Below are 20,345 nucleotides of genomic sequence, written 5' to 3'. Positions count from 1 at the left end.
GATTGGGTTCCGCCCACTTCGTTGAAGGCTCTCCAGAAGTTTTTGGGTTTTGCTAATTTTTATCGTAAATTTATAGCTAATTTTTCTGGTATTGCCAAACCACTGACTGATCTGACCAAGAAGGGCGCTGATGTGCTGAATTGGTCTCCAGAGGCTGTTTTGGCATTTCAGCAGCTGAAGCGGAGGTTCACTTCTGCTCCGGTTTTAAGGCAACCTGATGTCTCACTTCCATTTCAGGTAGAAGTAGATGCTTCAGAGATTGGTGCTGGAGCTGTTTTGTCCCAAAAAGATCCGGTGACTTCTAAAATGAATCCCTGTGCCTTCTTTTCCCGAAAGTTCTCCCCATCTGAACGCAACTATGATGTGGGGAATCGGGAATTATTGGCCATGAAGAGGGCATTCGAGGAGTGGAGACATTGGTTGGAGGGAGCTAGACATCAAGTTGTGGTCCTCGCTGACCACAAGAATTTGATTTACCTGGAGTCGGCCAAACGCTTGAATCCTAGACAGGCTAGGTGTGCCTTGTTTTTCACGCGTTATGATTTTGTGGTCTCCTTTCTTCCGGGCACTAAGAATATTAAGGCAGACGCCCTTTCTAGGAGTTTCTTTGCTGATTCTCCTATTGTGACCAAACCTACTACCATCCTAGGTGAGGGGGTAGTTCTTTCTGCCATCTTGCCCGATTTGAGACGTGACCTGGAAGATTTTCAGGAGGACAAACCTGAGCATTGTCCTATGGGAAAATTGTATGTTCCTGACCAGTGGAGGAAGAGAGTGATGTCTGAAGTTCATTGCTCCGCGTTGGCTGGTCATCCAGGTATTTTTGGTACCAGAGATTTGGTGAGTCGGTCTTTTGGTGGCCCGCCTTATCTCGTGATGTCAGGAATTTTGTGCAGTCTTGTGGGACTTGTTCCCGGTCTAAACCCTGTTCTCGTTCTAGTGGGTTGTTGATGCCCTTGCCGGTGCCCAAGAGGCCATGGACCCATATCTCAATGGATTTTATTTCTGATCTTCCTGTCTTTCAGAGAATGACTGTTATCTGGGTGATTTGTGATAGATTTTCTAAGATGGCCCATGTTGTACCACTACCAAAGCTGCCATCTTCCTCAGAGTTGGTGTCCTTGTTTTTACAACAGGTGGATAGGTTGCACGGGATTCCTGAGAACATTGTGTCAGACAGAGGAGTCCAGTTTGTCTCCAGATTTTGGAAAGCTTTTTGTTCCAAGCTGGGAATTCAGTTATCCTTCTCCTCTGCGTTTCACCCACAGACCAATGGGCAGACTGAGAGAACAAACCAGACTTTGGAGTCCTATTTGAGATGTTTTATATCTGCTGATCAGGATGATTTGGTCTCATTTTTGCCCTTGGCTGAATTCGCCATAAATAATAGAGCTAGTTCTGCCACATTGTTGTCGCCCTTTTTCTGTAACTTTGGGTTTCATCCTCGATTTTCTTCAGGGCAAGTGAAATCTTCAGCCTGCCCAGGTGTTGACACTGTGGTAGAGAGAATCCAGCAGATTTGGGGCCAAGTGGTGGATAAGTTGTCCCTCTCTCAAGAAAAGGCCCAGCGGTTTTCCAACCGGCATAGGACCATTGGTCCCTGGTTTAAAGTGTGTGATATGGTTTGGTTGTCGTCTCTATGAAGGTTGCGTCTCCAAAGTTCAAGCCAAGATTTATTGGACCTTATAGGATTTTGGAGATTCTTAACCCGGTTTCTTTTCGATTGGCTCTTCCAGTTACGTTTAAGATCCATAACGTGTTTCATAAGTCTCTGTTGAAGAGGTTTGTTGAGCCAGTGGTTCCTATGGCGGCACCTCCTGACCCTGTGTTGGTTGAAGGTAATGTAGAATATGAGGTAGAGAAAATACAGGATTCTCGTCTGGCTAGATGGAGACTCCAGTATTTGGTCAAGTGGAAGGGTTATGGCCAGGAGGACAATTCTTGGGTCACTGCCTCTGACATTCATGCCGATAGATTGGTTTGTGCTTTTCACCAAGCCCATCCTGATCGGCCTAGTGGCATGCATGAGGGTTCGGTGACCCCTCCTCAAGGGGGGTACTGTTGTGAACTCATTTTCTGGTTTACCTCTGGCTTCTGGTGAGGGTGGTGGAGCTGGCTGTGTTGACAGAGGAGACGTGAGTTCTCCATCCGGGGTCCCTCTAGTGGTGACAGTAGGTAATGAAGCTGATCTAAATGGCAGAGACCTGCCACCTGAGGAGGAGGACTGTGAGTGGACATCAGGAGTCTCTGACTGGATTTAAGACAGCCGACTCCCTAATTTTGTGCTGGTGATTTTTCCTGCCCTGAGGTTCTGGGTTCCTGTTCTGTTCCTGCCTTCTCAAGCTAAGTGTGCTCTGCTATTTTTTCACATGAGATTTGGTCTGGTTTACTCAGTTTTTGTGGTAAGCCAGCCCCTGCTGGGGCTGTGCTGAATTTCCATTCTTATGTCTCTGTTTATGCCAGTTTGCTTTTTGTCCCTGATCAGATTGGTCACTTTTTGCTCTGTCTTCAGAATCTACCAGAGTGCTGATATAGGGAATTGAAGTCTAGCGACTTCAGGGTTTTTGTTATCAGAAAGTGTTGGACATTTTTTGGCAGGGTTTTGTGCGTGATTGCAGACAGCATCTTTCCTTTCCTGTCCTTTATAGTTAGTGTGGGCCCCATCGTTTGCTCAGCCTATTTTTCTGCCTGTGTTTGTGTTTTCATCTTGTCTCACCGACAATACATGTTTGGGGGCTGTCTATTGCTTTGGGGTCTGCTCTGGGGCAGTTTAGTTTTCCCCTTTTCTTGCTTTAGGCTTATTTAGCTCTCCGGCTGTGACGAGGCATCTAGGATCATCGTAGGTACGCTCCATGGCTACTGCTAGTTGTGTGGATAGGATCAGGGGTCTGCAATCCGCTTAGTTACCAAACTCTCTGGTTTTCTGTGGCTTAGCTTGTTTTTGTTTTTCCTCCTCGGTGACTCATTCATAACACTGGAGTATATTACAGGAGGTAACTCAGGATCAGTAATGTAATGTATGTACACAGTGACTGCACCAGCAGAACAGTGAGTGCAGCTCTGGGGTATATTACAGGAGGTAACTCAGGATCAGTAATGTAATGTATGTACACAGTGACTGCACCAGCAGAACAGTGAGTCCAGCTCTGGGGTATATTACAGGAGGTATCTCAGGATCAGTAATGTAATGTATGTACACAGTGACTGCACCAGCAGAATAGTGAGTGCAGCTCTGGGGTATAATACAGGATGTAACTCAGGATCAGTAATGTAATGTATGTACACAGTGACTGCACCAGCAGAATAGTGAGTGCAGCTCTGGGGTATAATACAGGATGTAACTCAGGATCAGTAATGTAATGTATGTACACAGTGACTGCACCAGCAGAATAGTGAGTGCAGCTCTGGGGTATAATACAGGATGTAACTCAGGATCAGTAATGTAATGTATGTACACAGTGACTGCACCAGCAGAATAGTGAGTGCAGATCTAGAGTATAATACAGGATGTAATTCAGGATCAGAAATGTAATGTATGTTCACAGTGACTGCACCAGCAGAATAGTGAGTGCAGCTCTGGGGTATAATACAGGATGTAACTCAGGATCAGTAATGAAATGTATGTACACAGTGACTGCACCAGCAGAGCAGTGATTGCAGCTCTGGGGTATATTGCAGGAGGTAACTCAGGATCAGTAATGTAATGTATGTACACAGTGACTGCACCAGCAGAATAGTGAGTGCAGCTCTGGGGTATAATACAGGATGTAACTCAGGATCAGTAATGTAATGTATGTAGACAGCGACTGCACCAGCAGAATAGTGAGTGCAGCTCTGGGGTTTAATACAGGATGTAACTAAGGATCAGTAATGTAATGTATGTACAAAGTGACTGCACCAGCAGAATAGTGAGTGCAGCTCTGGGGTATAATACAGGATGTAACTCAGGATCATTAAAGTAATGTATGTACACAGTGACTGCACCAGAATAGTGAATGCAGCTCTGGGGTATAATACAAGATGTAACTCAGGATCAGTAATGTAATGTATGTACACAGTGACTGCACCAGCAGAACAGTGAGCGCAGCTCTGGGGTATATTACAGGAGGTAACTCAGGATCAGTAATGTAATGTATGTACACAGTGACTGCACCAGCAGAATAGTGAGTGCAGCTCTGGAGTATATTACAGGAGGTAACTCAGGGTCAGTAATGTAATGTATGTACACAGTGACTGCACCAGCAGAATAGTGAGTGCAGCTCTGGGGTATAATACAGGATGTAACTCAGGATCAGTAATGTTATGTATGTACACAGTGACTGTACCAGCAGAACAGTGAGTGCAGCTCTGGGGTATAATACAGGATGTAACTCAGGATCAGTAATGTAATGTATGTACACAGTGACTGCACCAGCAGAATAGTGAGTGCAGCTCTGAAGTATAATACAGGATGTAACTCAGGATCAGTAATGTAATGTATGGACACAGTGACTGCACCAGCAGAATAGTGAGTGCAGCTCTGGAGTATAATACAGGATGTAACTCAGGATCAGTAATGTAATATATGTATACAGTGACTGTACCAGCAGAATAGTGAGTGCAGCTCTCGGGTATAATTCAGGATGTAACTCAGGATCAGTACAGGATCAGTAATGTAATGTATGCACACACGTCATTTTTTTTTGGGGTGTCCTCCATTTTAATAACCAGTAAAGGCTAAGTATACAGTTGTGAGCTGATATTAATAGCCTGGGAAGCTTCATGGGTATTTACCCCCTTCCCAGGCTATAAACATCTGCCCCCAGCAGTCAGCTTTCCCTCTGCTGGTTAAGAAAATTACGCAGGAGCCCACGCCATTTTTTTTTTCACACAAAGAATCTTTTAATAATTAAATACATGTACAGTAATCACTAAATGTATTTGTTACTGACATCTGTGTATCTAACTATTCTATTTGTATTTACTGTATGTAATCCATCTCTTCTATCCTGCCATATTTTACTGTACGCAGCAGATGAATTGCCGGATTTTTTTCTTTTTACTATATATAATGTATATATTACTGACATTTACAGTATATATGTATTCTATGTGTACATATCTATTTTATCTATTCTATTCTGACCTGTCACTATAATATTACTGTATGTGGCACACGAATTGCCATTTTTTTAAAGGACACCGGTGCATAAAAATCGAACAGAAGTCACATGGTCTGAGTGCTGATTTTTTTTTTCTCGCACCCATAGGCTTGCATTGGCGAGTTTCGGCCGAGTCTCGGTAACAATAGCAGACTGCTGTGATTTTACACGCACGCTGAATACTCCTGAGAAAATAAACGCTGATGGGCGCTGCCTCAGAGATTAGCACTGGGCCGAGTGTTGTGTGATGTTTTGTCCCATAGCACTCGGCCGTATTCTGCAGTAGTGTGATGCCGACCTTACACTGATCTAAAGGGACCCAAAGAGAGCCCTGATCTGCCAAATCACGGGGATGCTAAGGTCATGCTTGAAATCAAAGGCATTAAACACTGGAGATCAGAGTTCATTCTGCTTCCAGCCAATAGCAGGGCCCAACGCTGCTGGTGCATCTACAATGCCTATGTCCATGTGATCCCCACGCTGACCATGTATGGCACTGTGGCGTCAAAACTGTATAATTACAGCAAAATTTGCATGATTGTTTAACCATGAAACCTCAACTTAGACACAGTATCCTATCTTCTTCTACGGATTACTTCAATCTTTTTATTTTTTTCAATCATTAGCTACAATAACACATAAAGAATCTGACTGTCTGACGCTCCAGTGGCTTTTCACTTTAATTGTTCTTCAGGATGAAAGACACGTTTCATAATGTATTTATGATGGAAAAAGTGTTTCCTGTTCTTGTTGTTTCCTCCTGTTGATTAATGTTAACTGACCTGAGAAGGGAAGTGGCAACAATAACAGAAGACAAATGGTTTATTGGAATAAGCACATGGCGCAATTTACAAGAATATAACTACTATAATACTGCTGCTATGTACAAGAATATAACTACTATAATACTGCTCCTATGTACAAGAATATAACTACTATAATACTGCCCCCTATGTACAAGAATATAACTACTATAATACTGCCCCTATGTACAAGAATATAACTGCTATAATACTGCTCCTATGTACAAGAATATAACTACTATAATACTGCTCCTATGTACAAGAATATAACTACTATAATACTGCCCCCTATGTACAAGAATATAACTACTATAATACTGCCCCTATGTACAAGAATATAACTGCTATAATACTGCTCCTATGTACAAGAATATAACTACTATAATACTGCCCCCTATGTACAAGAATATAACTACTATAATACTGCTCCTATGTACAAGAATATAACTACTATAATACTGCCCCCTATATACAAGAATATAACTACTGTAATACTGCTCCTATGTACAAGAATATAACTACTATAATACTGCCCCCTATATACAAGAATACAACTACTGTAATACTGCCCCTTATGTACAAGAATATAACTGCTATAATACTGCTCCTATGTACAAGAATATATCTACTATAATACTGCCCACTATGTACAAGAATATAACTACTATAATACTGCCTCCTATGTACAAGAATATAGCTACTCTAATACTGCCCCCTAAGTACAAGAATATAACTACTATAATACTGCCCCTATGTACAGGAATATAACTACTATAATACTGCTCCTATGTACAAGAATATAACTCCTATAATACTGCTCCTATGTACAAGAATATAACTACTATAATACTGCTCCCTATGTACAAGAATATATCTACTATAATACTGCTCCTATGTACAAGAATATAACTACTATAATACTACCTCCTATGTACAAGAATATAACTACTATAATACTGCCCCCTATGTACAAGAATATAACTACTATAATACTGCCCCTATGTACAAGAATATAACTACTATAATACTGCCTCCTATGTACAAGAATATAACAACTATGATACTGCCTCCTATGTACAAGAATATAACTACTATAATACTGCCCCTATGTACAAGAATATAACTACTATAATACTGCCCCCTATGTACAAGAATATAACTACTATAATACTGCCCCCTATGTACAAGAATATAACTACTATAATACTGCCTCTATGTACAGGAATATAACTCCTATAATACTGCTCCTATGTACAAGAATATAACTACTATAATACTGCTCCCTATGCACAAGAATATAACTACTATAATACTGCTCCGTTGTACAAGAATATAACTACTATAATACTGCCCCTATGTACAAGAATATAACTACTATAATACTGCCTCCTATGTACAAGAATATAACTACTATTATACTGCCCCTATGTACAACAATATATCTACTATAATACTGCTCCCTATGTACAAGAATATAACTACTGTAATACTGCCCCCTATGTACAAGAATATAACTACTATAATACTGCCCCCTATGTGCAAGAATATAACTACTATAATACTGCCCCCTATGTACAAGAATATAACTACTATAATACTGCTCCTATGTACAAGAATATAACTACTATAATACTGCTCCCTATGCACAAGAATATAACTACTATAACACTGCTCCGTTGTACAAAAATATAACTACTATAATACTGCCCCTATGTACAAGAATATAACTACTATAATACTGCCCCCTATGTACAAGAATATAACTACTATAATACTGCTCCTATGTACAAGAATATAACTACTATAATACTGCTCCCTATGCACAAGAATATAACTACTATAATACTGCTCCGTTGTACAAGAATATAACTACTATAATACTGCCCCTATGTACAAGAATATAACTACTATAATACTGCCTCCTATGTACAAGAATATAACTACTATAATACTGCCCCTATGTACAACAATATATCTACTATAATACTGCTCCCTATGTACAAGAATATAACTACTGTAATACTGCCCCCTATGTACAAGAATATAACTACTATAATACTGCCCCCTATGTGCAAGAATATAACTACTATAATACTGCCCCCTATGTACAGGAATATAACTCCTATAATACTGCTCCTATGTACAAGAATATAACTACTATAATACTGCTCCCTATGCACAAGAATATAACTACTATAATACTGCTCCGTTGTACAAGAATATAACTACTATAATACTGCCCCTATGTACAAGAATATAACTACTATAATACTGCCTCCTATGTTCAAGAATATAACTACTATAATACTGCCCCTATGTACAACAATATATCTACTATAATACTGCTCCCTATGTACAAGAATATAACTACTGTAATACTGTCCCCTATGTACAAGAATATAACTACTATAATACTGCCCCCTATGTGCAAGAATATAACTACTATAATACTGCTCCTATGTACAAGAATATAACTACTATAATACTGCTCCTATATACAAGAATATAACTACTATAATACTGCCCCCTATGTACAAGAATATACCTACTATAATACTGCCCGCTATGTGCAAGAATATAACTACTATAATACTGCCCCCTATGTACAAGAATATAACTACTATAATACTGCTCCTATATACAAGAATATAACTACTATAATACTGCCCCCTATGTACAAGAATATACCTACTATAATACTGCCCCTATGTACAGAAATATAACTACTTTACATAATATAACACTGTCCAGTCCTGAGCAGTGATATAGGGAGATATCGGTTTTTAGCCCTTGTGAGATTAGGCAGCTGTAGCATATAAAGGTTTCTTGGATTCTGACATTTACAGTTTGTTTTGCTTTCTATCCCATCACGACATTTAGCCGGGGGATTTCTGGTTTACTGGAACCCATTAGGGTTTCTTATGAGCTGGCTTCTTCTCCAGCGTTTACCTCTTGCATGGGCTTTTTATTGATTATTTCAGGCTGTTCTTTTCTCTAGTTGTTGCAAAGGGACACCTCCAGCATGGCGTGATGTGCTAAAGCCACTTATCTTAATTTCTGCCAAATCCAATCAGTTAAACCTTCCTTAAAGGAACAGTAATTTTATTCTATTGTTCCCTGTTCTCACCTCTATCAGGAGTGGGTGACTGCTGTTTCTGTGTTTTATAGGTGTAATGAATTTTATGTCTGGTTATTCCACCACACCCAGGTGCTGTGGCCAAGCTTTACTATTTGGGTGTGACTTTGAGTAAAGCAATATCTCCATGGAACTACAAAAATGAAGACAATTGTTAGTTGTAGGTGTTGGAAAAAGCCAACTCAGAGCCTCTATCTATCCCTGAAAGATTTCTGTGCTGAATATATTTATCTGGCTAAATAAATGATATAATTCTGCCTGTCTGCAGTCACCACGAGGGGGAGCTCACTGCATTATTAGCAATATAACTCGAGAAAACTTGTTTTAACAATATTACCCATTCATCCACTGTTTGTCAGTCTGCTTGAGACAGCAAAGTTGAGTGTGCTGCTGGTGAGTGACCAGCCAAAATGTAAGCTGTAGCTGGAAGGATGACATGCCAGAGTCTCTTTCTGAATGGAGACTGTACGGGTCAGCTGGGAAAGCTGAGCAGTCTGTGTGTCATGATCCATGCTGGATCAGGGCTGATATAAAGCACAGGTAACCTTTTTTTTTCCTAAGCTGTGCTTAAGGTGTTTTTGCCCCCGGTGGCGATTAGGATTATTGCACTGTGGTGTCGTTTGTTCTAAGTTTGCCCCGGTGGTGGTGAGCGTCATTGCACTCTAGTTTCTTTTGTTTAGTTCACATGATTATAATGCAGGTGTGATTGCTGGCTCTGCTATAAAAGCGTTACAGGTGTTGCAATCAGTTTTGGTGATAGTGTTCATTTCAACCATCCTTGGTGGAGGAAGGATCTAGAGAGAGGTCCTGGCAGCTCAGTCAGAGCCATGGTGTGAAAGGAGTCATAGGGGATTTCCTGGTAGCTCTGACAGAGCTTGGTGGCAGCGATTCAGGAGGAGAGCTGCATGCTGGTGGTGGACTCTGTTGCCAGGAGCAAGTGCAACAGAGTAAAGCTAAGTTGTGTTTCCCTGTTTGTGTTTTCTCCTTAGTGTGTATTAGTACAGCGGTGGGGCCAGTGCCTGTGCCACCCAGCTCCCTAGCAAGGGATAGGTGTAGGGTGTGCTAGGGTGACAGGTTTCTGATCGGCGCCCGGTGCGGAACCGGCATAGGGAACGTTAGGAGCGTTAGGGACACTGAATCATGGAAGTGCAGGAGGTCTCCATGTCCCCTTTCCCTATCGCAGGGCCCACCGTTGTAACTGTCTCCCTACCCCTTGTCTTGTTGTTTTAGTTACCGGCCTGCGAGCCGTGTCACACAGGACAGTATCACGTGCCGTGTCCTGTTGTTCTAGTTACTGGTCTGCTGGTCGCATCACACAGGACCGGTCCACGTGACACTGTGTGTTGGAACTGCAGAGAACCGTGTGGAAGCTGCAGCCTGTTCAGTGTGAACTGTGTCCAGGGCTTGTGAGGCATACAATACAAACATGGGTAAGGAACACCTGGCTGTTTGACACTCGCTGTATTTATGATCCATTTACATAGGGTTTGCTCCACACACTGGTGTCTTATTAGTATACCATATTATTGCCCCTTATATATGGTGCAATTCATGTGCTCCCTATTGTACTGTGGACACATTGCACATTTTGCAGGGATGGGTATTGATTATTTATACACAATGAGACTGGTCTGATTTGTCTTTAATTCATTCCATTATTTTATTTGTCAGTGAATGACCTTTTACTTCCCATTTCTTCACTTTTTGGTCAGTGTTTCCCCCTTTTCAGCCTTCACTGAGAACCTCGCTTATTTACTGCTGTTATACCTACATATTGGGAGATTTTGAGATTATTTGTTGGATTGTGTTTATAATTTGTTTCCCATAATATTCATATTTTATTACTTAGATGCTGTGACTTCAAACTTTTTAGGTTATTGTATTAGTAGGGGTCTTCTCCTTTTTGTGATGTTTTCAGTCCAGATATATTCTCTTTTAAAATTACTTACTCCAATAATACTGCTACATGATGGCTACTGCATAGTACAGTTTTGTGCTCACTTTATGGCACCATTATGCAAATGCTGTATCACAGTATTATATGGCTACTTTCCTGTAGTTAATTGTCACTTTATATTACGTCGATAATATTATGGCAGCATTAGTCTCATTGTTTTTTCACCTTCCATGGAGGACATCATACATGTTCAGTTCAGAAGCCTTGGAAGACTTATCAAATGCTGAGATAGAGCAGAAGAAAGCATATATGTACGTAATAAGACTGGAGTATTGGAGGGCGAGCATCTAGAAAAGTAATGGGACTGGAGTAGTGAAGGACGAGCATCTAGAAAAGTAATGGGACTGGAGTAGTGAAGGACGAGCATCTAGAAAAGTAATGGGACTGGAGTAGTGGAGGGCGAGCATCTAGAAAAGTAATGGGATTGGAGTAGTGAAGGACGAGCATCTAGAAAAGTAATGGGACTGGAGTAGTAGAGGGGGAGTATCTAGGAAAGTAATGAGACTAGAATTGTGGAGAGAGGAGCACCTTTTTAGGTAATGGTCATTGGAGTAGTGGAGAGGAAGTATCTAGGAAAATAATGGGACTAGAATAGAGGAGGGGAAGCATCCAGGAAAGTAATAAGCACTATAGTGGTGGAGGAGGAAAGCATCTAGAATGGAATGGACACTGGAGTAATGGAGGGGAGAGTATCTAGAAAAGTAATGGGCACGCACTGGATTAGTGAAGGGGCAGTATCTAGGAAAGTAATGGTCACTGGAGTAGTGGAGGAGTTAAGCATCTATGAAATTAATTGGACTGGAGTAGTGGTTGGGGAGCATCGAGGAAAGTAATGGGACTGGAATAGTGGAAGGGAGAGGCAGTCATCATAGCCATAAACTACTGTCAATGTGGTGTAAAATTATTCTGTTCTCAAGCTCAGTATCAAATAATTTATTTTCTTTACTCAGGTTTTTGCCCTTGAACAAGTTTTCTGCAATAAAACACAGTTCCTAAATGAAGACTTGAACACATGCTGTGCCCGCTGTCAATCAGGTGAGATGTTTTATGATACACTTTGTTTGTGGATTTTTTTTTCAGCCACTTCTTCTCTCCTTTCCTCATGAGCTCATCATTTATTCTGAAAAACAACTAAAATCTATCCTACTCTAAACAAGATGGACTACCAGCTCACTAAGGGACCAGATTACAGCTGCCCAGTGAGTGTTGGAGAGAAGCACAGACGAGCACACACTGCTGCTTTCTACATGGTGAATTATCTCACCCCAATACTGGATTCACAGCTGCACTGCTCAGTATTTCTGTATAATGCCCTCCATGCTGCAGCTTCTGAATATGTGCAACAGAAAAGCAGGAATCCCTCATGTGTGCTGTGTATGGAAGACTTGATAGCATCTAGTCTCCATCTAATAGGTCAGAGACAACTACAAATAAGAGATGCATTCTGCAGAGGAAAAAACATGGTGAAAAATGTAGAATACAAATCGCAAATAGTGTAACTCCTCATTTACACACAGGACGTCTTATTCTGAAAAGCCACCTGAAACAACAGAAAAACACAAATTGCATATAATAATAATTTTATTTCTATAGTGCCAACATATTCCGCAGCACTTTACATTATAGAGGGGACTTGTACAGACAATAGACATTACAGCATAGCAATAATCACACAGATCAAAACAGATACCAAGAGGAATGAGGGCCCTGCTCGCAAGCGTACAATCTATAAGGGAAAAGGGGAGACACGAAAGGTGGATGTAACAATTGCTTTTATTGTTTTTATGGTTTGGACCATCCCTAGTGTAAGAATCGGGTGTTCCTGTTGCTGCATGAACCAGTTAACAGTCTAAATATGTAACAGTACAGACACAGAGGGCTATTAAATGCAAAAAGCATGTGAGAACATGATGCGAGGAACCTGGTTATGGTAAAAAATTTAGAAATGAGCCACACAGGGATATTTCGTTAATGCGTTGAGGCGGTAGGCCAGTCTGAACAAATGAGTTTTTAAGGCACGCTTAAAACTGTGGGGTTTGGGGATTAATCGTACTAGCCTGGGTTGTGCATTCCAAAGAATTGGTGCGGCTCGTGAAAAGTCTTGGAGACGGGAGTGGGAGGTTCTGATTAATGAGGATACTAACCTCAGGTCATTAACAGAACGGAGGGCACGGGTAGGGTGGTAGGCTGAGACGAGGGAGGAGATGTAGGGTGGTGCTGAGCCATGGAGTGCTTTGTGGTGAGGGTAACAAGTTTATACTGGATTCTAGAGTGGATGATTAGCCAGTGTAATGACTGGCACAAGGTAGAGGCATCGGTATAACAATTGGTGAGGAATATGATCCTGGCTGCAGCATTCAGGACGGATTGGAGAGGGGAGAGTTTGGTAAGAGGGAGACCGATTAGAAGAGAGTTACAATAGTCCAGACGAGAATGAATAAGAGAAACAGTAAGAGTTTTTGCAGAGTCAAAAGTAACAAAGGGTCGAATTCTAGAAATGTTTTTGAGGTGCAGATAAAAAGAGCAAGCCAGTGATCAGATGTGGGGGGCAAAGGAAAGCTCAGAATCAAGTATGACCCCAAGACAGCGGGCATGTTGCTGGGGAGTAATGCTGGAACCACACACGGAAATGGCAATGTTGGGCATAGGTAGGTTAATAGAGGGAGGAAACACAAGGAGTTCAGTTTTTGACAGGTTCAGTTTCAGATAGAGGGAGGGCATGATGTTAGAGACAGCAGTAAGACAATCACTGGTGTTTTCCAAAAAGGCTGGCGTGATATCAGGAGAAGAAGCGTATAATTGGGTGTCATCAGCATAGAGATGGTACTGGAACCCAAATCTACTGATTGCTTGACCAATAGGGGCAGTATACAAAGAGAACCGATCCTTGAGGAACCCCAACAGTAAGGGGAAGATGAGAGGAGGAGGAGCCAGCAAAAGATACAGTAAAGGAGTGGTCAGAGAGATAGGAGGAGAACCAGGAGAGAACGGTGTCCTTGAGGCCAATGGAACGGAGCACTGTGAGGAGGAGCTGATGATCCACAGTGTCGAATGCTGCAGAGAGATCCAAGAGAATTAGCATGGAGTAATGACCATTAGATTTAGCTGTTAGTAGATCATTAGAGACTTTAGTGAGGGCAGTTTCAGTAGAGTGTAAAGAGCGGAAACCGGATTGGAGAAGGTCGAGGAGAGAGTTATCTGAGAGATAGTAGATCAGACGGGAGTGGACCAGGTGTTCCAGGAGTTTAGAGATGAAGGGAAGATTAGAGACAGGTCTATAGTTCGCGGCACAGTTTTGGTCAAGGGATGGTTTTTAAAGTAATGGCTGTATGATGCATATCAAACAGTGTACATAATGAAAAAAGTGAAAAAGTCTAAGAGAATATGAAGGTTCACCCAATTCTTGGTAAAAACTGGGACTTCGCTTCTATCAATGTCAATGCAGTGATATAACACATGGGGGGAGTTTTTTCACTTTTGCTTCAACTTTAGAGGAGGACGAGGGGGAGAAAAATAAAAAAAAATAAAAAAAAAGCACTGAAGAAAAAAATATTTGCGTCTATAATCCTTGTTTGGTACGACTGGAAGCTAATCATGAGAAATTCTATAACATGAGCAACAAGTACAGATAAGAGAAGAGTACAGTAAACGTGACATATTACAAAACCCAGGAGGAGTAGGCAACCGATCAAGCCAGAGAATTCTTACTTCCTTCTCAGAAAGAGGAAATCTTCACTTCTACTTTATGGTGGAGGAGGGACGATGTTCTAGAAACTGCCCAGAGTTCCTGAGCAATAACCTGCTGAATCAGATACTGCGCAATGGCAGCAACAATGTAGTATAAAGGTCAAGTCCTCCTTAGTTTAGTTATTGCAATAACCCCTTAGTGCCACAGACTAATAGTGCAGTGCCAGGTCCCAAAACTGAGTGCTCTACAGTTATACCGTAGCGTTTCTGGGTGCACATTTCACAATTACTTTTGGTGCTACTGACGATCGTTGGGACTGACCGTTTTATCAGTATTCCTTGGCGCCAATGAAGGCTCTCCAAATAATGCATACCTACCTTTATATTATACATATATGTAGAAAGTAAAGTTAACCTGTCAGGAGCTTTAGGATCACCAAAATGATCACATTACTGCGTAGGGTTGTAAAAGACAAGTGTCACTAGTGTGTCACGTCCACCTCCTGGGAGATCTATGGTTAGGTGACCATTACGTATTGTGAATCGCAAGTCTTCCATTTAGCCTGTGTGTTTTGTTCCTTATATTAATGAACTTCGTTACCTTTGGCACTGAAGAGGTTATCAACTCTTTTGTATGCTGGTTATAGACATGCAGCGCCATCTCACAGCTGCTCCTGACCTGCTCATTTCCTCTCTCTCTCTAAAACCTGGCCAGACCTTCTCATCCCCGCTTGTGAAAGTTTACTTCCTGGCTTGCTGAAGTTGGAGTTCATAGTTGCTGCTGGAGATTGTTGTTTGTTGTTTTTGGGTGTATGCTTTCTCCATTATCCTCTTTCTATTTTTTTTGTACATTCCTATCCTTCCCTATATTCCTCTCTACCCTTGGTGAGTGTTTTTGTATGTAAGTTGCTTTTTGTCATCCCTGTTTGTCTTATGTGTTTATACACTAACATATCTGTCCTACGCCACCTAAGACAGAAAGGTTAGGGTATATCAGGAGCATAGTAAGGCCAGAGACTCGGGCCTCTCTACCTTCAAGAGTATCCCTGGGACAAGGATAGTTAGGGCCCCAGTTCCAGAGACAGTTTGAGGCCCCACTTCCTTACCAAAGACCATCACAAGTTCACACATATCATTTCCTCTCTCTCTCTAAAACCTGGCCAGACCTTCTCATCCCCGCTTGTGAAAGTTTACTTCCTGGCTTGCTGAAGTTGGAGTTCATAGTTGCTGCTGGAGATTGTTGTTTGTTGTTTTTGGGTGTATGCTTTCTCCATTATCCTCTTTCTATTTTTTTTGTACATTCCTATCCTTCCCTATATTCCTCTCTACCCTTGGTGAGTGTTTTTGTATGTAAGTTGCTTTTTGTGATCCCTGTTTGTCTTATGTGTTTATACACTAACATATCTGTCCTACGCCACCTAAGACAGAAAGGTTAGGGTATATCAGGAGCATAGTAAGGCCAGAGACTCGGGCCTCTCTACCTTCAAGAGTATCCCTGGGACAAGGATAGTTAGGGCCCCAGTTCCAGAGACAGTTTGAGGCCCCACTTCCTTACCAAAGACCATCACAAGTTCACACATATCATTTCCTCTCTCTCTCTAAAACCTGGCCAGACCTTCTCATCCCCGCTTGTGAAAGTTTACTTCCTGGCTTGCTGAAGTTGGAGTTCATAGTTGCTGCTGGAGATTGTTGTCTGCTGTTTTTGGGTGTATGCTGCTTTCTCCATTATCCTCTTTCTATTTTTTTGTACATTCCTTCCCTTCCCTATATTCCTCTCTACCCTTGGTGAGCATTTTTGTATGTAAGTTGTTTTTTGTCATCCCTGTTTGTCTTATGTGTTTATACACTAACATATCTGTCCTAGGCCACCTAAGACAGAAAGGTTAGGGTATATCAGGAGCATAGTAAGGCCAGAGACTCGGGCCTCTCTACCTTCAAGAGTATCCCTGGGACAAGGATAGTTAGGGCCCCAGTTCCAGAGACAGTTTGAGGCCCCACTTCCTTACCAAAGACCATCACAAGTTCACACATATCTTTGTTGTCATAAAAGGATATTCCATTGCTGAAAAAAAACATTTCCAAGACTATCAACTTTAAATGATGTCCGAGAGGTCCGTATTCTACTCTGCAGTGACATTTTAAAACGTCACTGCAGAATAAGCAGCTGCACAAAAGCTTTCAGCTGCGGGGAGCCGAGTGTCCAACAAAACTGAGCTCCCCTTGCAGAAGGCAGAGATGGTTTATTACGATCTCTGCCTTACTAATCGCTGAATACACAGCGCTGAACAGAAGCTTAGTCCTCCTGACCCAGGCAGGTGTCATGTGAAAATGGGGAAATCAAGAAAACGTGGGGAAATCAGGTAAAACAAAAGGATTTAAATGTAGAAATGCTCCCACCCCCATGTGGTCTTTTATGTCTTTATGCGGGGCACAATATGTGATATAAATGAAAAATAGATAAATAAAAAAAGGAGGAAATACAAAAAAAGCGTTTACCAATCCAATTCATAGTTAATAGTAGGGATGAGCGAAACGGGTCGAAAAATTTCAAAAGTCGCCGACTTTTGGCAAAGTTGGGTTTCATGAAACGAAACCCGACCCTAGGATGAGGCCGGCCACGAGGTCGGCGACTTACGCGCCAAAGTCGCGTTTCAAAAGTTTGTTTTGCGCTCTTTTTCAGCCAATCAGGATCCACGGACACTGTGGGCAACGTGATGACATAGGCACGGGTCACCACCATCTTTCAGAAGGGCATGCAAGTGATTGGCTTGCTTTGGTGGGCGTCGCAGGGGGTATAAAAGGGCGTGCACGCCGACCGCCATCTTACTTCTGCCGATCTCAGTATAGGGAGAGGTTGCTGCTGATTCTGTAGGGAGAGCGTTAGGCAGGGAAGAAGACAAAAAAACTGCTTCTGCTGCTAGCGATTTGGCCTGCACAACACACCAGTCACTGTGTGTGCAGTGCAAGGGGAGGCTATATTGTGGTGTATCAGTGGTGTTGGTTGTTGGGCTGCCTTTTAAGGCTTCCTGACAGGCTGGCATTGCTGTTTACCCACTGCTCTGCAAACTGCTTTTTTAAAAGCAATCCAATCTCCCTTATCCTCTAGTCACTTTTGTCACAGCTGTGCCATCGAGCCTGTGACATAGCGCTCAGATATCAGTGGGCCTCACACAATCCAAAAGTGTCCAGTGTCCACAAGTGTCTGCAGAAATTCAAAATCTCCCTTATCCTCTAGTCACTTTTGTCACAGCTGTGCCATCGAGCCTGTCACATAGCGCTCAGATATTCATTGGGCCTCACACAATCCAAAAGTGTTCAGTGTCCACAAGTGTCTGCTGAAATTCAAAATCTCACTTATCCTCTAGTCACTTTGGTCACAGCTGTGCCATCGAGCCTGTCACATAGCGCTCAGATATTCATTGGGCCTCACACAATCCAAAAGTGTCCAGTGTCCACAAGTGTCTGCTGAAATTCAAAATCACACTTATCCTCTAGTCACTTTGGTCACAGCTGTGCCATCGAGCCTGTCACATAGCGCTCAGATATTCATTGGGCCTCACACAATCCAAAAGTGTCCAGTGTCCACAAGTGTCTGCTGAAATTCAAAATCTCACTTATCCTCTAGTCACTTTGGTCACAGCTGTGCCATCGAGCCTGTCACATAGCGCTCAGATATTCATTGGGCCTCACACAATCCAAAAGTGTCCAGTGTCCACAAGTGTCTGCTGAAATTCAAAATCTCACTTATCCTCTAGTCACTTTGGTCACAGCTGTGCCATCGAGCCTGTCACATAGCGCTCAGATATTCATTGGGCCTCACACAATCCAAAAGTGTCCAGTGTCCACAAGTGTCTGCTGAAATTCAAAATCACACTTATCCTCTAGTCACTTTGGTCACAGCTGTGCCATCGAGCCTGTCACATAGCGCTCAGATATTCATTGGGCCTCACACAATCCAAAAGTGTCCAGTGTCCACAAGTGTCTGCTGAAATTCAAAATCTCACTTATCCTCTAGTCACTTTGGTCACAGCTGTGCCATCGAGCCTGTCACATAGCGCTCAGATATTCATTGGGCCTCACACAATCCAAAAGTGTCCAGTGTCCACTAGTGTGAGCAGAAATTCAAAATCTCCCCTGTCCTATAGACACCTTGTACCTTGTTTTACATTACTATATAGTTTGTTGGATTTTGTCTACATTTTTACCAAAAATGAGGAAGGCTGGTGGAAGAGGCCGTGGAATTGGGCGGGGGTTGGCAGCTGGTAATGATGGTGTTGGTGGTGGATCTGATGGTAGTGGCAAGAGCAAAATAGGACCGAATGCAGGAGGTGTTGAGCCTGCGTCATCGTCTGGCTCCATAAGGCTTCGAAGGCTTAGTTTTCTAGGAGTTGGCAAACCGCTTTTAAAGCCAGAGCATCAGGAAAAAGTTTTGTCTTACATTGCTGACTCAGCCTCCAGCTCTATCGCCTCCTCTTCTTCAGTTGTAAAAAGTAAAAGCACTGAGTCGTCATTGGAGGCTCATGTTCATGAACCACACCTTTCCTTGTGTCCTTCACCCCAACCAAGATTGAAGGATGACGCAGGCCATACTACTGATTACTCCATGGAGCTGTTTTCACATACCATGCCTGGATTATCAAGTGAAATGGTGAATTACCCAGGCCAAGATGAATCTGACATGGAGTGCACTGATGCACAGCCGCTGATGGATGATTCTGCTGGTACATTCACTCAGAGCACTACATTGTCCTCGCAGTGTACAGAGCCAGATTCTGACCCTGATGAGACTCAGGTGCCCCTTCCCGCACACTATACCACCATACACGGTGACACAGAGGAAGGAGCACATGACATTGAAGAGGAGGTGATGGATGACCCAGTTGTTGACCCAGATTGGCATCCATTGGGGGAAGAGGGTGCTGCTTCCAATAGCTCAGATGAGGAGCATCCACAGCAGACATCGACATCACAACAGCTGTTATCCGGCAGGCCCGGAGCACTCCAAAGACAGGTTCCAAAAATCAAAAGAGTTGCTGGACAGCTTGTCCAGAGGGTCAAAAGATCACAGCGTGCTAGGCCGCAAAATGTCTGCCAAAGTAGGAAGAGTGCAGTGTGGCACTTTTTTGAACAAAATCCTCATGATCAGGCCAAGGTTATCTATAAGAAGTGCGCAAAGACCTTTAGCCGAGGGAAAAATCTGAAAAATTTGAATACCAGTTGCATGCTTAGACATTTAACCAGCATGCACTTGCAAGCGTGGACACAACACCAAAGCTCAAGTGCCACATGTGCAACTGATCACAACGAAGGTAGTCAGCAACGCTACATTGTTTCCCCCACTGTAAGCCCACCGGTTAGCACAGCAGCAAATGTTGAGGTGTCGTTGCAAGGCCACAGCAGTCAGGGAATCCCACTGTTATATCAACGAAAGACTGATTCTAGGCCATCAGAAAGAACACCAACTCCATCACCATCATCAACCCTCTCTCAGTCCGCCCTGTCCACCACTACTTCCACCATATGCAGCTCTCAAGTCCAGCTCACCCTCCCAGACACTATGAGTAGGTCAAGAAAGTACTCAGTCTCTCATCCGCGTACACTGCGTTTGAACGCCCACATTG

The 20,345-nt window shown here is 42.5% G+C and overlaps 1 protein-coding gene across 1 annotated transcript in view; it reads left to right on the top strand.

The window, feature by feature from the left end:
- LTBR (lymphotoxin beta receptor) overlaps positions 1-20,345 on the top strand; it is an 81,504-nt gene that overhangs the window by 27,891 nt on the left and 33,268 nt on the right. The window contains exon 2 of the mRNA XM_073552936.1: positions 11,988-12,072. Within this exon, the coding sequence (XP_073409037.1) occupies positions 11,988-12,072 (85 nt within the window). The remainder of the gene's footprint in view (positions 1-11,987; positions 12,073-20,345) is intronic.

This window comes from Dendrobates tinctorius, unplaced genomic scaffold, assembly GCF_039654945.1.
Source record: "Dendrobates tinctorius isolate UK_male_01 unplaced genomic scaffold, ASM3965494v1 ptg000196l, whole genome shotgun sequence".
Taxonomy (NCBI): Eukaryota; Metazoa; Chordata; class Amphibia; order Anura; family Dendrobatidae; genus Dendrobates; species Dendrobates tinctorius.
Note: the sequence above shows the minus strand (reverse complement) of the source record. Positions and strands in the feature narration are given on the sequence as shown.